We start from the raw sequence: 19948 nt of genomic DNA, 5'->3' as shown, positions 1-19948 counted from the left end.
CCTGAATCCAGGCATCATAAAGGCTTAAATACTTCCAGTTTTAATGGTTTCACTTTCATTGTGTGATCATATTTAACAACCTGCAAAGCGAGGGCATTCACAACTTTGCAATTTGGCATGGATCTATTGCATGGATCTAGCTCTCAAGGAAACAAGGTAACCTGATACATCCTCTTTTATTGCTCAACTAAGAGATTCCAATGAAAGAATTTCTCTTGCATCTGAACCCCTATGGTTTTGAGCTCTAGTCAGCTAATACCATACATCAGTCAACCCTGTCCCTTGAATGTCATAATGCCACTTGATTATGACTATTGAGTGCAACTTAATGTTTTCCTGTCGTGTAATTTAATCTCTGGATTCTAATAATTTTTATGAATCACTTGGTTTACTCTTTAATTTGTGGTTACATAATAGCCTTGTGGTTCATGCACTGGCATCCAGCATTCTAAGTGTAATTCAACAAAGCGATTTTGATGATCCAAATCCGATTGTGACAATGTAGCAGTAACCCCAAGAATGAATGCCGCTAACTCTACCACTTGTACCATGTGTTGATGATTTGCCATGGGGCGCCCCAGTGTCCTGGACGCTCTGAGGTGATTGTACTAACTTTTACATAATTAAGACCCCAAAAATTTTTTATGAAAGATTCTCCATGAAATGGTTTGGACGTCAAAATTTCTCGAGACCCCGCTTTTGTTGATTGATTGCCAGAGCAGCCGTTTCATTTGAATTGTTGCAAGCAGGCACACTTTTCAGTTGCCGCACATTGTCGCGCATTTTGCATTGAGATTTGCCCAGATCACAAGTAAACCTTTTTTTTTGTCTTGACCTAGCTGTTGTTTCTTGCAGCATAATTGGTGTCAGTTAGCACTAGATGGATTTGTTTGGTTCAAGACAATCACTGATATTTGGGAGCAATTCTTCAAGGTTAGGGATGGACCTCTGTTACCATATTTTGCCTGTTATGATTAACATTCTGGAAGAGTTTTCTCTTCTCTTTCCCCCCCCCCCCCCCGCCCCCCCCCATTAACTTCATTTACATTGTGTGGAGATGCCGGTGTTGGACTGGGGTGGACAAATGTAAGAAGTCACACAACACCAGGTTATAGTCCAACAGTTTTATTTGAAATCACAAGCTTTCGGAGCGATGCTCCTTCATCAGGTGAAGTGGAGAAATGCATAAAGACACAGCTTATATAGTCAGAGAATAATGCCAGATGATTACAGGTAATCTTTCTAACTGCCATTTATCACACCTCGGCAGAGAGATAATCACAGCAATCAAAGGTGTGAATGGTGTCCAAACAGGTTAGTCAGGAAAACATTACATCAAAGAACAATGAGGTGGGGTCACAAGGGGTCAAATGTTGCAGATGCTGGTGTCTGTATGGAAAAAAAGACAAAAAAACATTTTTTTTTGCTGGAAACCACAGCAGGTCCGGCTGCATCTGTGTAGAGAGAACAAGCTAACGACGACTCGAGTCTCTACACAGATGCGGCCGGACCTGCTGTGATTTCCAGCAAAAAAAAAATGTTTTTTTGTCTTTTTTTCACACAGACCCCAGCATCTGCAACATTTGACCCCTTGTGACCCCACCTCATTGTTCTTTGATGTAATGTTTTCCTGACTAACCTGTTTGGACACCATTCACGCCTTTGATTGCTGTGATTATCTCTCTGCTGAGGTGTGATAAATGGCAGTTAGAAAGATTACCTGTAATCATCTGGCATTATTCTCTGACTATATAAGCTGTGTCTTTATGCATCTCTCCACTTCACCTGACGAAGGAGCAGCGCTCCGAAAGCTTGTGATTTCAAATAAAACTGTTGGACTATAACCTGGTGTGTGACTTCTTACATTCGTTTACATTGCCCATCTGTTGTAGCAGTCGTATATCAAAAATGACCTGTTTCCGAAGTCATGTAATTTCTCCATAGGTATAGATCACACTGCAATTTGTAGTAGGTTACCACGGAACAAATAATGCATTATTCACGTTTGTCACTTCTTGCTTTTTAAGTTTAAAACACTGAATTATAGGGATGAGCCAATTTAAAATTGTTCGCAAGTGAAATATAATGTGCTCCTCCACCCTGCCCCCAACTGCTCCAGCTCTTTATATATTGATTCTGAATCTAGCAAATCTTTGAAGGTGTTGAAGGGTCTATGCCTGAAACGTTAACTCATCTGTTTTCTACACAGATGCTGCCTGACTTGCCGAGTGTCTCCAGCATTTCCTATTTTTATTTGATTTCCAGCATCTGCAGTTCTTTTGCCTTTTGTTGAAAGGATCAGTGGCTTGTGGAGTCTCCCGATCCATTGTTTCTATATTAAAGAAATTAAAATGTCTGGCAATGCCTCGACTTTAAAATTCTCATCCTTGTTTTCAAATCCATCCATGGCCTCGCCCCTCCCTATCTCTCTAACCTCCTCAACCATACAACCTTGCCAGATTTCTGGCCTCTTCATCCCCGATTGTCATTGAGGGTCATGCCTTCAGCTGCCCAGGCCCTAAGCTCTGCGAGGCTCTCCACCTCTCTATCCTGTTTTAAGACACTCCATAAAACCTTTGTTTGCCCAAGCTTTTGGTCACCTGTCCTAATATCCGTGTCAAGTTTTGTTAACACTCCTGTGAAGCGCCTTGGGACGATTTACTATGTTAAAAATGCCATATAAATGCAAGTTGTTGTATTCAGTCCCAAGATGATTTCCACTTGACTGGTATTATTGACTAGTAACTACAATTGAAGATTGCTGTTGGCAAGAAACCAATACTGGATGGAAACTGAGGTGAACAAGTCCATTTTCACGTGCTTCATTGGTTTCATGACTGTAACCGTGGAACATTGAAGTACTTTTAATGTTGCTTTTCACATGGCATATTTTTGGTAGGCAGTTAACAATATACCCAAAGCTTTAGTAAGCTAATTGAAGATTAGTGGTGGCGATAAGCAGCTGAACGGGAACAGTGCATGCTTTCAGTTGTGTTGGTGCATTGCAGTGTATTGTTTGGTTTAATTAGAACAAGGTAAGAGTATGAAACACAATTAGAAATAATTTGCATCTCCATAAACATTGCTTTAGGCAGTGAAATGGATCTACTTCCATGAACAATTTGCACTTGTATAAGCTCCTTTAACATAGTAAATGTCTCAAGGTGCTTAGCAGAGGAGAGAAAAAAGCAAATGCTGAGGGACATTTGAAATGTTGAGAGGTACCCAAAGGCCTATTCGAAAAAATAGGTAGCGTTTGAAAAGTGAAGAAAAAGGTTTTGCGTGTAGGGCCAAGGTGATGCACTATCAACAACAACAAAGACTACGAGTTGAACTTATATGAAGTAGGCTTTTATTGACTAAGAACTGGAGTATGCCTCTGCTAGTGGATCCATCCTAAGAGCTCTCGGGGGAAGGGTGGTGAGTCACCTTTATACCTGGGCTTAGGGGTGGAGCCAGGGGCGGAGACATGCCCGGACTTGTACAGAGTTAACAGTGGTTTACCACACAGACATGTACAGGGTTAACAGTGGTTTACCACACAAGGTGATTAGGCTTTTTCACCAAAACGGAGCGAGGTGGGACTAGAGTCTGCAAAACAGAGGGTGTGTACAGAGCTGAGCTGGAGGAAGTTGCAGAAGTAGGGAGGGAATTTCTAAAACCGGGTGAGTGTTTTGAATTCATTGTGTTGGGCCGTGAAGCCAATTAAGGTACATGAGCAGGACTTTTAGTGCAGGACGAGAAGCAAACAGCAGGGGCTGGATTTTACCAACCTCGGCGGGTCCGGGGCGGGCGACGTCCTTGACGAGTCCCGACCCTGCAGCTGTGTCGATCCTGGCCTCCGACGTGGTTTTTATGATTGGACTTGAGAACCCTGCGGGGTTCCCGGCCAATTAAAAGGAAGCGGGTCTGATGACATCATTTGATGACGCGTCATCAGCCGGTTTCCTTAAAGGGGCCATGTCCACATTCATTTTGACAGTTGTGATGTCAGTGTTCTACAGCATTGAGGTGTTACCAACTAACAACACAAGGCTAGGCAGTTGGGTGTTATCGCTAATGTTCATGTAAAGTTTCTGTTAATGTGTTGTCAAATATTGAAATCTTTATTTTCAACACTTTGCCTTCTTGGACAGATCTGTGTGCGCCTTTGGAAGTGGCTTAGTGAGTAGCTGTGAATGGTGAGACATAACGGTACCCCCCCCCCCCCCCCCACAATGGTGATGAGTGTGAAAGGAATGGCTTGGGCATTATAGAGATGCTTTATGACGTTGGTGTGGGGTGGTGCCAATCTGGTGCATCATGTAACAGCCAGAGTGTACAATGTCAAGTGAAGTAAATCTGGCCATGGGGAGGCCATCACTGGCCTCCCGGGCAGCAATGTGCTCGGGTGCTGATGTCCTGTGCAGCATCAGGTGATTGCGGAGAAGGTTGGTGCTGTTGTTGGTGTTGGGGCTGATCGTGGTGGGATTCTGAGAACCAAGCTGAGTTTTTTTTCAAGGGCACCCGTGTTGCTGGAATAGATGGCAGCTGCAGTTGAGATGACAGCAGTGATCTGTCAATGGTGAGAGAGGTTGCTCCAAGGAGGTGACACTGGATAGAGAGTTTGCTCCAAACACTTCAAACCTCCATAAAGCTGAAAAGCGTATTCCAAATGCTGAAGGCGCCAGCTTCTAAGATTGGAAAGTGAACAGCTGTGAAATGGTAGCTTTTATACCACTTTTGCAGCTGTCAACTATTCGCAACAATGGGGAGTCATTGAGAACCCGACACACTTAACTGGCATGATCCCCGAGTGCCGGGAACCTCGATTTATTAAAAAAAAAAGGAAAAATCATTAGGACCTGGTAAACATAAGAAATAGGAGTAGTCCAATCGGCCCCTCGAGCCTGCTCCGCCATTCAATAAGATCATGGCTGATCTGATCCTAACCGCCAATCCACTATCACAGAACCATCTCCTGAATCTAACAGAATTAGACACACGAAATAGGAGCAGGATCAGGCTACACGGCCCCTGGGCCCGCTCCGCTACCCACAGGGCCATGACCGATCCGAACATAGACTCATGTCCAAATTCCTGCCCGCTCCCCGTAACCCTTAATTCCCTTTACTTCTAGGAAACTGTCTATTTCTGTTTAAAAATTTATGTAATGATGTAGCTTCTACAGCTTTTTGGGGCAGCATATTCCATGGACCTACCACCCTCTGAGTGAAGTAGTTCCTCCTCATCTCAGTTTTGAAAGAGCAGCCCCTTATTCTAAGACTATGCCCCCTAGTTCTAGTTTCACCCATCATCGGGAACATCTTCCCCGCATCCACCCAATCCAACCCCTTCACAATCTTATATGTTTCAATAAGATCGCCTCTCATTCTTCTGAACTCCAATGAGTAGAGTCCCAATCTACTCGACCTCTCCTCATATGTCCATCCCCGGGTTTAACCGAGTGAACCTTCTTTGTACTGACTCGAGAGCAAGTATGTCCTTTCTTAAGTATGGACACCAAAACTGTACGCAGTATTCCAGGTGCGGTCTCACCAATACCTTGTACAACTGAAGCAATATTCTATCCCCCTAGCAATGAAAGCCAACATTCTATTGGCCTTCTTAATCACTTGCTGCACCTGCATACTAACCTTTTGAGTTTCGTGCACCAGGACCCCCAGATCCCTTTGTACTTCAGTACTTTCCAGTTTCTTGCATTAAGATAACTTGCTCTACGATTTTTCCTACCAAAGTGCATAACCTCACACTTTCCAGTATTGTATTCCATCTGCCAAATCTCTGCCCACTTACTTAGCCTGTCTATGTTCCCTTGCAGGCTTTTTATGTCCTCCTCACTCACTACTTTCCCTCCCATCTTAGTATCATCTGCAAACTTTGATATGTTACACTCGGTCCCCTCCTCCAAATCGTTAATATAGATTGTAAAGAGTTGGGGACCCAGCACTGACCCCTGCGGAACACCACTAGTTACTGATTGCCAGTCTGAGAATGAACCATTTATCCCAACTCTCTGCCTTCTGTTAGATAGCCAATCCTCTATCCATGCCAGAATATTACCCCCAATCCCGTGATTTTTTATCTTAAGCAATAATCTTTTGTGTGGCACCTTGTCAAATGCCTTTTGGAAGTCTAAATACACTACGTCCACTGGTTCCCCTTTATCCACCCTATATGTTACTTCCTCAAAGAACTCCAGCAAATTTGTCAAACATGACTTCCCCTTCATAAAACCATGCTGACTTTGTCCTATTAAATTATGATTATCCAAATGTCCTGTTACTGTCTCCTTAATAATGGACTCCAAAATTTTACCTACCATAGGCTAACCGGTCTATAGTTTCCAGCCTTCTGTCTACTGCCCTTTTTAAATAAGGGTGTTACATTAGCAGTTTTCCAGTCTGCTGGGACCTTTGCCGAGTCCAGGGAGTTTTGGGAAATTATTACCAATGCATCCACAATCCCTACGGCCACTTCCCTCAAAACCCTAGGATGTAAGCCATCAGGTCCAGGTGATTTATCCGCCTTGAGTCCCATTATTTTACCGAGTACCACTTCCTTAGTGATTTTGATCGTGTTTAGCTCCTTCCCCCCCCCCCCTCCCTTAGCCCCCTGTTTGTCCAGTGTTGGGATATTCTTAGTGTCTTCTACTGTAAAGACTGAATATTCATTCAGTGTTTTTGCCATCTCCATATTTCCCACCATTAATTTCCCGGTCTCATCCTCTAAGGGACCAACATTTACTTTAGCCACCCTTTTTTCTTTTTATATAACTATAAAAACTCTTACTGTCTGTTTTTATATTTTTTGCTAATTTACTTTCATAATCTATCTTCCCTTTCTTAATCAATCTTTTTGTTATTTTTTGCTGTCTTTTAAAGTTTTCCCAATCCTCTATCCTCCCACTAGATTTGGCTACCTTATATGCCCTTGTTTTTAGTCGAATACTATCCTTAATTTCTTTACTTAGCCACGGATGGCTGTCTTTTCTTTTACACCCTTTTCTTCTCAGTGGAATATATTTTTTTTAGAAGTTGTAAAATAACTCCTTAAATGTACACCACTGATCATGTATCGTCTTACCCTTTAATCTATTTTCCCAATCCACTCTACTCAATTCTGCTCTCATACCTTCATAGTCTCCTTTATTCAAGCTTAGCACGCTTGTTTGAGATCCAACCTTCTACCCCTCTAATTGAATGTGGAATTCAACCATGTTATGGTCACTCATTCCAAGGGGATCCTTTACTGGGACATTTTTAATTAATCCTGTCTCGTTACACAGGACCAGGTTGCTTGCCCCCTGGTCGGTTCAGTTACATACTGCTCAAGAAACCCATCCCTAATACACTCAATGAACTCATCCTCAAGGCAGCCCTGCCCAATTTGATTTGTCCAATTAATATGATAGTTAAAATCCCCCATAATTATAGATGTTCCCTTATTACAAGCCTCAACTATTTCCTGATTGATACTCCGTCCAACAGAGTTGCAACTGTTCGGAGGCCTGGAGACTGTGGCCACTAGTGTTTTTTTTCCCCTTATTATTCCTTACCTCCACCCAAACTGTTTCATTATCCTGATCTTTTGACCCAATATCATTTCTCTGTATTACAGTGATTCCTTCCTTTTTAACATAGCCACCCCACCTCCCCTTCCTTCCTGCCTGTCCTTCCTGATCGTTAAATAACCTGGTATGTTTAATTCCCAGGCATTGTCACCCTGCAGCCATGTTTCTGTAATGGCCACAAGATCATACCCATATGTAGTTATTTGTGCCATTAACTCGTCTATTTTGTTACGAATGCTACGTGCATTCAGATAGAGAACTTTCAAATATGTTTTGTGACACTTAGTTCCTGCTTTTGCCCTTTTTATTACTTTACCTTTTACTCCATACCTTCTGCCCCTTCCTGACACGCTCTGGTTTTTAATTTCCCCACTGCTACCTAAGTCTATGACCTTCTCTGTTGTCATTTCTATTATTTGCTCTGTAGGAACCTCCCCCCCCCCACTAGTTAGTTTAAAGCCCTCTCTACAGCCCTAGTTATATGATCCGCCAGGACTCTAGTCCCAGCACTGGCCAAGTGAAGCCCGTCCCAACGGAACAGCTCCCTCCTGCCCCAGTACTGGTGCCAGTGTCCCAGGAAGCAAAACCCATTTCTCCCACACCAGTCTTTGAGCCACGCATTTAAGGCTCTCATTTTATTTGTCCTAGCCAAATTCGCTCGTGGCTCGGGTAATAATCCAGAGATTATTACCCTTGTGGTTCTGCTTTTTAATTTGGCCCCTAGCTGCTCAAACTCCCTCAGCAGAACCTCCTTCCTTGTCCTATCTATGTCGTTGGTACCAACATGGACCACGACAACTGGATCCTCCCCCTCCCACTCCAAGTTTCTCTCCAGTCCAGAGGAGATGTCCTTAACCCTGGCATCGGGCAGGCAACACAGCCTTCGGGACTCTCGCTCTCGGCTGCAAAGAACTCTATCTATCCCTTTAAGCAGCTTCTTAAGTATCTCAATTGCCTGACCCGCCGCTTAGTGCCGGGTCTGCAAACCGCAGGCACAGCCGGCACTGGGGAAATTAACAAGGAGGGGGTTCAGAGCGGACTTCCGCCCCGCTGTTAATCACTGCAATTTTGACAGCAGACCTGCCTCCAAACTCACTCGCAGCGCTGGAAAGATTCCGGCCCAGACTTCTGAATGAGTTGAAGCTTGTGCCGGAGGAACTCCAGCTAGGGTGAAGTGTTGGAAAAACTGAACCTGGTGAAGGCCAAGATAGAGGTAATGTGAAGGTAGGTGATATTCTGAAGGTGAAATGGGTAGTTTTAGTGATGGGCGAGGATATGGAGGTTGAAGCTTGGGTCCTATAAGGAACTGAAGTTATGCATGGTTTGGTTCAGCTTGAGTAAACAGCCTAGGAGGGACCTGGAATCGGGAGGTACGCCCCGGACTTTTCAGCAGGAGCCGCAAGAGCTGGTTTCAGGCTTGCCAATGTTAATTTGATGAACCTGGATTTTCAGTCGTGTGTTTGTAATGGCGTCTAATAACCAGCAATAAATCCTCCTTTGGTTAGAATTTGGTTAATCATAGAATGGTTGCAGCACAGAAGGAGGCCATTCAGCCCGTCGAGCCCGTGCCGCACGGCCCTCTGTACGAGCAGTTCAGCTAGTCCCACTCCCCCGCCCTTTCCCCATAGCCTTGCAATTTTTTTTCCTTTGGGTACTTATCCAATTCCCTTTTGAAAGCCACGATTGAGTCTGCCTCCACCCTTTGAGGCAGTGCATTCCAGAATCTAACCACTCGCTACGTAAAAAAGTTTTCCCTCAGTGTTAGAAAGCAAAACTTCAGTTCAAAGTGCAGAGAAAAGCTTTACAAATGATGAAGTAAAATTTAATGCAGGAAAAAGATTTTATTTGTTGAAGATTTAAAGAATCTGTGATTTCCCACACGTTATCTGGAGATCTCCCTATTTTTCACGGAGTGTTCAGACAGTGAAATGTTACTCGTCATGATTTATATGCCTTTTAAAAAGGAAATCTAAATATAGTTGTAAATTCACAGAACACCTATATTCTGATCCACACTAACTTTAAATCATTGCAACATGTGTAAGTGATCAAAGCATAGATTGCAATTATCAAGCTCTTATTATCTTATCCAGTCCATTTGGAACATAAATCATGAGAAGAGAAAAGGACATTCAGCCTTTCAAATGCCCTTTTACAGACCTTGTACAATCTAAGTCTTATCTTGGGCACTACCATTTAATCTCCTGCAGGTTCTACATATGTATCGTCTGACCCTCAAACGATTACAAGAAGAAAACTCTAGAATTTTCGCCTATCATCCCATCTCCTCTCTTCAACCTGGCTCCCTGTCCTCCACAGATGAGATTCCTCATCTTTCCCATTTCTCCCCTCCACTCCGTGTTGGCATCATTCGCTGTGTCCCCTTGTTTCAAAGAACTCATTGTTAGATTTTTCAACTTGCGTAAAAATGGCAAGATCGGCTGCCCGTTTTTGAAATCGATGGAAATTAGAATTGGTTTCTCCTAATGTACAGCCCATCCCCAACGCCAGTTTTATGCCCAACGCCAGTCTTATGCCCGGGTGCCGCACTTAAAATCTGCCCCATAGAATTTTTACAGTGCAGAAAGCCATTCGGCCCATTGTCCGTATCGGCTTTTTCTTCTCCAGTCCCCCGTACTGGCACTGTAGGAACTGTTGTGTCCTGTAGAGCATTTGATTATCTTGCGCGACACCTTTTTAACTTCCAACTCTACTCTCGACTAGGTATTTATCCTGCTGCTGTTTTGAAGGAGTTGATGGACTCCTCATTGACTGGCTTAGCTGGCAGTCCTGTCTCTCAAATCGACTGATGAATCTAGTCTCACTTGAGGCCTGTTTATTTTAATATTTTGTTGTCTTGCTCTCTGGTCAGTCTGAATTGAAGTTTGTTTGCTTCTACTGTGACCTAATCTGAAGAGTTTGCCAAGGACCTACAGAATAAGATTTAAAATTTGCATAAATAGCAGATCAAATCTAATATGTAAAATATTGCACTTTGGAAAAATACTGTAATGAGTGGCATACATGCTCCATGAAAATGTGGAAACTAATGGAGGTTGAAGTAAGCAATCCAATGGTGCTGGTAGACTTAACATGTCCAGCATTGTGGACAGCAATCAATGAATCAAACAAAATAGTGAATAATATAGCCATGATTATGCTGGAAATTATTAATGCAGTTGCTTTTTTTTTTAAAGGCTTGTTGTTTTCAGATCTTTGTTTCAGAACTTCTATCTTCTTTGAACGAAGGCACTCACATTTATAATGTAGCTGTTGTGGGACTTGTATATAAAAATGTGAAGAGAGAAGTTGGCTGTTAATTTTTATTAACTGAATTGAGAGTATGTTGGAATTTACCTTGTAAAATTGCTACAGGATCTTTTTCAAAGCTTGGATTAACCAGCAGAAAGTACCCAAAAATCTGGAGCATTAATTGAAAGTTACATTTTAGCATGTTAACAAATGTGATTAACAGCTTCTAATGTATGGGAGGCAGGTTGCTTTTACTGAAATAAGCTCTTTATTGTCCCTTCAGCTGGGTGGTTCTTGCCTATAAATGCAGCAAGAGTTAATAGTAGCTCGCAGTGGGGTTGCAGTCGAATAGTTTGCTTGGATAATCTAGGTCATAGGTTATTCTGACTTGGGTCGGAAACAAAATTGATGTGATCAGCCTTTGTTTACATTAGCACTGATTCAGAATGCATCATTTAGCTGTGCTTCACGTCAGAAGCTGCGTATTTCTGGGGCCAGTCTGACCTCTGACAATGCAGTGGAAGTATGCTGCCTGATCACAATGGGTTTCCCTTTTCCCGTATGTCCATTACAAAGCTGGTGTGCAAAACCTATGTGTAATATATCCACAAATGTAGTGGTACCTGTGGTCCTAGGATCTGTAACCCTGGGTTGGCGAGACTCGATTTAAAATGATATCTTATCTATTATGACATCACTCGATGTAACAGATTCAGAGAGAGAGCAGCCTTGATGAGCAACAGGGGGTGACCCTGTACTATTATGACGTCATCTCGCTTAGCAACTTGCTAAGTCACGTTATTTTGGCACTGGATCGTGATGTTTCACATCCAAATGTACTGAGAATGAATGAAAAAATATTTATCGTTTTTCTTTTCTTTCCAGCATTTATCCAGTCAGAAAACATAATTGAGATACTACACTTTGGTGAAGGAGGCTTGTTACAGGTATGTAATTACACATCAAAATGTATCTTGGCTTGTAAGCGCGTATAGATTTTATCAAAGTAAACAAAGTTGCAAAATTTCTCAGATCCTGCTCCAAATTTAAAAAAAAAAAAAAAAATTAAACTTCAGTGCTTTGCACAACATCACATTAAATCAGGTTAAAGTAATAAATGAGACTCTCCACTGAGTAATTTTACCCGTGACGCTTGTATTGTTTGACTAGATACTGTAATAAAAAAAATACAAGACGGGGTCAAAATCCTGGAACTCCCTCCCTAACAGCACTGTGGGAGTACTTTCACCACACGGACTGCAGCGGTTCAAGAAGGATGCTCACCACCACCTTCTCGAGGGCAATTAAGGATGGGCAATAAATGCTGGCCTTGCCAGCGACGCCCACATCCCATAAGTGAATTAAAAAAAAAAAAAATCCCAATGTTTGGCATCGAATTGTAAGGGTAAAATTATCTGCACCTCATGATTCGGCTATCGCCTCATATAATGCTCAATCACCCATTCAGTATTTTCTCATTCTATGGTTTTCCTATATAACCGTTGGTGCCCTAGTTTCTCTTTTTTTTGCTTTTGTGATTACAATGACCTTTGATGGCCCTGCAGATATTTCCTAATGGCAAAATACAAAGGTATTCACTACCCTTTATGCAGTATAGCATTTTCTGTTGACTGGCCAAGGAATGATATTACAAGTAGGTGTCTTTCAGCTTTCTTTTGTTTTAATAACAGCCTCAGCTTGCCACTGTTGAGTGGAATTATTAGTATTTTAAATTACATATTGGTTGGCTAAGGTATGGCACTTTAAATGAAGCCTTGAGATATTTCACAAATATTGAAGTAATGACAAATTTCAGATATGGGTCATTTTATACTGCGTAAATCTTGCCCTTTGCATAATTTTTTAAAGATTTTTTGAACTAAACTGTTTTTGTGAACCTGTTTGGCTTAAAATTTGAATCAAAAGACAAGATTAAGAAACATGCTCAAATGATTCATGTCCAGAAATATTACAACTGATGAGAAATGTGAACCTAATTTTTAAAAAATTCAAAATAATTAAGTGTTAATACTAACTGGCTACTTCACCTTAAACATGCATTGAAAACTGGGAGATTTACTGTGGATCATTTTAAACCCAACATCTTTAGCAGTTTTATATGTACATCTGCAATTTTTACAGCTTGGGGTTCCTACAGAGCACATGTATTTTAATCTCTCAAAATAAAGTAAAATTCATGAAATGTAATCCCATATGCGTCATGAGTCACACTGCACATTGAGAAGTATAGGTTTTTTCCCTTTCCAAGCTGTTTGTTAATTTGATTATTTTTGATTCTCCTACACACATTTGCGGCTCCCTTTCTGCCTCCCTTTCATGCAAAATTGCCATCTTCCTCTAACTTGTAAAAATTCTGACTGCTATCCTTGCAACCGAATGAGCCACATAGGCCATTAGGCCATACCATTACTGGGCTTCATGCAAAAACATAGTTGGCGAAGAAGAGCATTTATAAAATAAAAAAAAATAAAGGATATGTTGCTATCTTTTGTTTATGACAAATTAATAAAACTTTTCTTAAAAGCTGCTCACCAGCACCACACAATGACGTGGTACCCCCACAGCTTACGGCAATGCTTGCAAATGGCCAGGTCATAAATACTTGTGCTGCTGTTAATTGTGACTGTCAACTGGTTGCTTGCATTTGGGATATACTGTTGTACCTTTTTAGATTGAATAATTTAATTGCGTTTAAAGTAAAAATTGTGACATCTAATTGAAAAGTAACAAAATGGAAGCCGGTGTTGACTGGAGTTCAAAAGCTCTGGCTGGTGGGATTTGTTGCAATGGATTTGTTATTTCGCAGATTGTTTTCAGACTCAACAACTATGCATATAAAATGATTTTGGGTAGCTGCGTGATGCCAGTTGTGCAGCTGTGCTTTCTGTGACCGGTCCAGTAATGTAAATGGTGCCTATTTCGGGAGCTTATAGTTGTCCTCAAATGCTCGCTTCAGTCTTTCAATAAGTCTAGCAAGCTCTTGTAAGGTCGTAGTTCAGTAAAATAAAGTGGAAGTTATCTCGCATGAGAGCGCGACCCAAAAATGAAATTAAAATGAGACAGTTGCCCAAGGCTGCAGCAAATTGATATTTTGGTATTATGGAACCTTTGTCTTTGTCTCTGTCTGTGTGTCTACAGCTGTGGCGAAGCCTATCCTTTCCAATCGGAGGGGTAGAAATGCAGTTTGTCGTGGCCATTAATGAGCATCAGTGTTATTCACCCCAAATTCTCTTTGTAGTTTGTAAATGTTGACCATATCCAAGTGATGATCTTTCTGGTTTTCCGTGCCTGTTGTAATTCGGTACACTTTAACCAGCTACAATTTAGAACGGAGGCTTGCTGTTGCAAGCAGTCCAGACCAATGGATTTTGCAACAAAATGAAAGAGAACGAGGAACGATTTACAATGTAAAACAAAAAGTGTGAAAAGCGAAGAAATGGGAATATTGCTAGGTAAAGCCTAAAGCAAGTGTTTTGAAATAAGTATTTGTCACAAATTCCAGTAATTCAGGAAGTATTGCAGTATTAATGGGAAAGCAGCTGGTGTTTCATTGTTCTGCAGCAAACATAGGGGAAGTCTGCTTGCCAGCTGAAATGTATTTTAATGCGGTGGGCAAAGAGGAAGTTCATATAACCAGGAAATGTGTATGGAGATGTTAAGATTTCTGAGTTCCTGATGTTCATTTCCTACTGTGAAGAAAGCTGCAAAGTGAAGGCTGCCTTGTATAGAGGATATTGCACAGTATGATGAACTGCTCTGTGCATACAGAAGGTACATGGGGGCAGTTTTGGTGGATGGAATTATTAGATAGTATACTGGTACTAAAACAAGGTAGAGGAAATTGCACTTAGTCATAGAGTCATAACAGCACAGAAGGAGGCCATTCGGCCTACCGAGTCCGTGCCAGCTCTCTGCAGAGCAATCCAGTCAGCCCCATTCCCCTGCTCTATCCCCGTAGCCCTGCAAGTTTATTTCCCTCACTTGAGCCAGAAAGCTTTAATATTGTATGACACACTTGGTGATCATCTTAATTCAGCACCTCGTATTGCTCCCACCATCATCAATCACAGACCAGCAGTACTTTACACACATGTTCCTTAGCTCAAAATGCCCTCTCCAGACACAGCTCGAGTGTGCAAATACAGAATGCATAATTGTGCTGCATATTTTTCACAGTTCAAATGGACATGCTGCAAAATTTAACATCACCATTTACGCTTTACTGAAATGTTAGTGAGAATTGATTATCTAATGTATGAACCTGGTTCTAGTGAGAACATTGATTAAAGTATGACCCTCATTCCATAATTCCTGAGCAACAACATCACTGTCTTATAATGGTTGCTTCTGGGATCAATATCGTATCTATACCAACCCACAATAATGTGCTTTTTAAAAAAAAAAAAAAAAAAGTAGTTTATAGGGTTTTTAAGTTAATAAATTAGTTTGTGATTATTGTGAAGACCATGCATGGCAGAGGATGAAAGAAATAATGTGATCAGTGGTGTGGTTAACTGAAATAAAAACAGAAAATGCTGGAAATACTCAGCAGGTCAGGCAGCATCTGTGGCGAGAGAAACAGAGTTAACCGTTCAGTTTTCACCAGTTCTGACGAAAAGTCATCGACCTGAAACATTAACTCTCTTTCCTTTCTCCACAGGTGCTGTCTGACCTGCTGAGTATTGCTAGCCTTTTCTGTGTTTATTTCAGATTTCCAGCATTCACAGTAATTTGCTTTTGTTTTAGTATTGTTAACTCTTTCTTCCCCCCCCCCCCCCCCCCCATATATTTGCTCTTGGGATGTAGACACTGATGCGCTATCAATTACTCATAAAAGACTGAGAGTTAAGAGAGTAACTAAAGGCTTTTATTAACAAAAGAATGAAGGTCTGCCTCGAGTGGTCGACCGGTCCAGAAATACAAAGGGCTGGGGAGCAGTCACCTTTATACTAGGACTTGTGGGAGGAGTCAGCCGAGGCATGTCCAGGCATGTACACAGTGGAATACAAACAGTGGTTTACCACATTCACCCCTTGTTTAAAATTGAGCCCGGCGGGGTGAAGTGTATTAAAAGTTAATGTATTGGAGTCTCTCCGGAGGTCTTGTCTGCCGCTGTGATCGGCGTGGCGACGGCAGGGGTAGTGGAGCTTCCGGCGTCGAGTCCTGCGTAGGCTGTGGCACAGGCGTGTCGTCCTCTTAGATGTCGAGTGGGTCGCGGGGCCCAGGCCTGCCGTCTGCTGGGGCTGGATATCGGATCGTGTGGGGGGGGGGGGGTGGTAGTGAGTAGTGGGTTACTGCGGCCCCCGAGGGTGCAAGGTCTCTTATGGAGACTGTGTCCTCCCGCCCGTCCGGGTATGCAATGTAAGCATACTGGGGGTTGGCGTGGAGGAGGTCGACCCTCTCGACCAGGGGGTCCGTTTTATGGGTCCTCACGTGTCTTCTCAGTAGGACCGGCCCTGGGGACGTCAGCCATGGCGGTAGCGATGTCCCCGATGTGGACTTCCTTGGGAAGACAAACATTTTCTCATGAGGGGTGGCGTTAGTGGCAGTGCAGAGCAGTGACCGAATAGAGTGGAGCGCATCGGGGAGCACATCCTGCCAGCGGGAGGTTGGAAGGCCCCTAGACTTTAAGGCTAGCAGGGCGGCCTTCCAAACTGTCGCATTTTCTCTTTCCACCTGTCCGTTCCCCCAGGGGTTGTAACTGGTGGTCCTGCTTGTGGCAATACCCCTAGTTAGCAGGTACTGACGGAGTTCGTCGCTCAAACGATGAGCCCCGGTCGCTATGGATATAGCTGGGGAAACCGAACAGGGTGAAGAGGTCGTTCAGACATTTAATGACCGTGGCACTGGTCATGTCCGGACAGGGGATGGCGAACGGGAAACGGGAGTACTCATCAATAATATTGAGGAAGTACACATAGCGGTCGGAGGAGGGGAGAGGCCCTTTAAAATCAACGCTCAGGCGCTCGAAGGGGCGAGTGGCTTTTATCAGGTGGGCCCTGTCTGGTCTATAAAAGTGCGATTTGCACTCAGCGCAGACTTGGCAGTTCCTGGTCATGGTCCTGACCTCCTCAATAGAGTAAGGCAGGTTGCGGGCCTTGATGAAGTGGAAGAACCTGGTGACCCCCGGGTGGCAGAGGTCATTGTGGAGGGCCCGCAGTCTATCGATCTGCGCGCTGGCGCAGGTGCCACGCGATAGCGCATCCGGGGGTTCATTGAGCTTCCCGGGCCGGTACAAGATCTCGTAATTGTAGGTGGAAAGTTCGATTCTCCACCTCAAGATCTTGTCATTTTTGATTTTGCCCCTCTGCTTGTTGTTAAACATGAAAGCAACTGAACGCTGGTCAGTGAGCAGGGTAAATTGTTTTCCGGCCAGGTAGTGCCTCCAATGACGCACAGCCTCCACAATCGCCTGGGCCTCCTTCTCAACAGCGGAGTGTCTGGTCTCCAGGCCTTGGAGGGTTCGTGAAAAGAAGGCCACGGGTCTCCCCGCCTGATTGAGGGTAGCGGCCAGGGCAAAGTCGGACGCGTCGCTTTCCACCTGGAAGGGGATGGATTCGTCCACTGCGTGCATGGTGGCTTTGGCAATGTCCTCCTTGATACGGTGGAAGGCTAAGCGGGCCTCTGCCGTCAAGGGAAAAGAGGTGGACTTGATCAGTGGACGGGCCTTGTCCGCATAGTAGGGGACCCACTGGGCGTAATAGGAGAAAAACCCAAGGCACCTCTTCAGGGCCTTGAGGCAGTGGGGCAGTGGGAGTTCCATAAGGGGACGCATCCGGTCGGGGTCGGGGCCGATGACTCCGTGTTCCACAACACAGCCAAGGATGGCGAGGCGGTTTGTGCGGAATATGCACTTGTTATATGTCAGGTTCAGGAGTTGGGCGGTGCGGAGGAATTTTTCGAGGTTTGCGTCATGGTCCTGCAAGTCACGGCCGCAGATGGTCACATTGTCCAGATATGGGAAAGTGGCCTGCAACGCATTTTGATCTACCATCCGGTCCATCTCCCTTTGGAAGACGGAGACCCTGTTGGTGACGCCAAAGGGAACCCTAAGGAAGTGATAGAGGCGGCCGTTTGTCTCGAAGGCAGTATACTGGCGGTCCTCAGGGCGGATAGGGAGCTGGTGGTACGCTGATTTCAGGTCAATGGTCGAGAAGACGCGGTACTGCGCGATCTGGTTGACCATATCAGCTATGCGGGGGAGTGGGTAGGCGTCCAGCAGGGTGTAGCGATTTATTGTCTGGCTGTAGTCGATGACCAGGCGCTGCTTCTCGCCGGTCTTAACGACCACAACCTGGGCTCGCCAGGGGCTGGTGCTGCCCTCAATAATCCCTTCCTTCAGGAGCCGCTCCACTTCGGTTTTAATGAAAACCCTGTCCCCGGCACTGTATCGCCTGCTCTTTGTGGCGATGGGCTTACAGTCGGGGGTGAGGTTAGCAAACAGTGGGGGGGGGGGGGTGACTCTGAGTGTGGAGAGGTTGCACCTGGTGCGCGGCGGGCAATTTGGAAGCTGCTGGCTGCGGACTGTGAGTGGGGGTAGGGGTCCACCGTACGCCATCGTAACACTTTTAAGGTGGCACTGAAAATCTAACCCCAGCAGGACGGCAGCGCAGAGGCCGGGCAGGACCAGAAGTTTAAAATGATCGTACACAGTCCCGTCTACTACGAGTGTCACCACTCAGTAGCCGCCGATGTCCGCCGACTGGGACTCGGAGGCCATAGAAATCCGCTGGTGCGCAGGCAGGACTGGGAGAGAGCAACGCCGCACCGTGTCGGGGTGGATGAAGCTCTCCGTGCTCCCAGAGTCAAAAAAGCAGATTGTATCGTGACCATTTACCTTAATGTCCATTGTGGAACTGGCCAGCTGCTGCGGTCTCGCTTGGTCTAGTGTAACGGATGCCAGCGTCGGGGTCGGTGTGTCGCTGCGGGTATCAGATGAGGCGGTGTTGGGGGCCTGCTGCGTTCCGGCTGTCGTCCAAGATGGCGGTGTCCATGATCCCCATGTGGCTGGAGGCGTCCAAAATGGCTGCTGTACCGGTGGTTTGCACATGGCCGGGGAGGCCCAAGATGGCGGCCCGCATGGCGCCCACGCGGCGCTGCTGGGGTTCGGGGTGGCTTTGGCCCTGCAGACGCTAGCGTAGTGTCCCTTCTTCCCGCAGCCCGAGCAGATCGCGTTTTTCGCCGGGCAGCGCGCTCTGGGGTGTTTTGCCTGGCCACAGAAGTAGCATTTCTGGCCTTGGGGCACTGCTGTCTGGCCTTGGGACACTGCTGCGGTAGTTGGGCCGTTGCTGGGGTGGCACGGCGATATGAGGCGGTCCTACCGTGTCCCAGGCTGTCATTCCCCGCGGCGTCCACGGTGCAGAGGAGTAGGCATCCATGCCCCGGTAGGCTGCATCCAATGATAGTGCGAGTTCAGAGGCCTTGTTGAGGTCGAGGTCACTCTGCTCCAACAGTCGCTGTCGGGTGTAATTGGATCTGTGGCCCGCTACAAAAGTGTCCCGGATAAGTTCCTCTGTGTACACGGCGGCCTTTACATCCTTACAACCACAGGCCAAGCACAGGCAGTGCCTGAAGGTATTCCACAGTCGATTCCCCAGGTTGTTGTTTACAACTCCGCAGAAGGTGCCTGGCGTACACTTCGTTCACTGGGCGCGTGTACTGGTCCTTGAGGAGCTTGATAGCGTCCGCGTACGAGGTCGCGTCTTGGATGACCGAGTACACTCGGTGGTTCACTTTGGAGGTCAGGACATCCAGTTTGTCCTCGTCCGATTTGATTGCTGCGGAGGCGGTCAGGAATTTTTCGAAACACTTAAGCCAGTGAGTAAACTTGGTGGATGAGTCCGCCTCCCGATGATCTAAGTCCAGGCATGCTGGTGTGAGGATCTTCTCCATTATAAAAATTTTGTTAATAAAATTGATGCGCTATCAATTACTCATAAAAGACTGAGAGTTAGAAGAGTAACTAAAGGCTTTTATTAACAAAAGAATGAAGGTCTGCCTCGAGTGGTCGACCGGCCCAGAAATACAAAGGGCTGGGGAGCAGTCACCTTTATACTAGGACTTGTGGGAGGAGTCAGCCGAGGCATGTACACAGTGGAATAC

General features: G+C 44.8%; 1 protein-coding gene across 2 annotated transcripts in view; it reads left to right on the top strand.

Moving 5' to 3' along the window:
* Positions 1-19948, top strand: part of tmem131 (transmembrane protein 131) — a 251222-nt gene that overhangs the window by 64264 nt on the left and 167010 nt on the right. The window contains exon 1 of one of the 2 annotated variants that reach the window (XM_085999535.1): positions 11253-11772. The exons of the other annotated variant lie outside the window; for it this stretch is intronic. Within the exon in view, the coding sequence (XP_085855661.1) occupies positions 11671-11772 (102 nt within the window). The 5' untranslated portion in view covers positions 11253-11670. Of the gene's footprint in view, positions 1-11252; positions 11773-19948 lie in introns of those variants that run through there. 2 annotated transcript variants of the gene reach the window in all.

The sequence above is a fragment of the Somniosus microcephalus genome, chromosome 10, assembly GCF_052327205.1.
Source record: "Somniosus microcephalus isolate GS21.2 chromosome 10, FLI_Smic_1.0, whole genome shotgun sequence".
NCBI lineage: Eukaryota > Metazoa > Chordata > Chondrichthyes > Squaliformes > Somniosidae > Somniosus > Somniosus microcephalus.
Note: the sequence above shows the minus strand (reverse complement) of the source record. Positions and strands in the feature narration are given on the sequence as shown.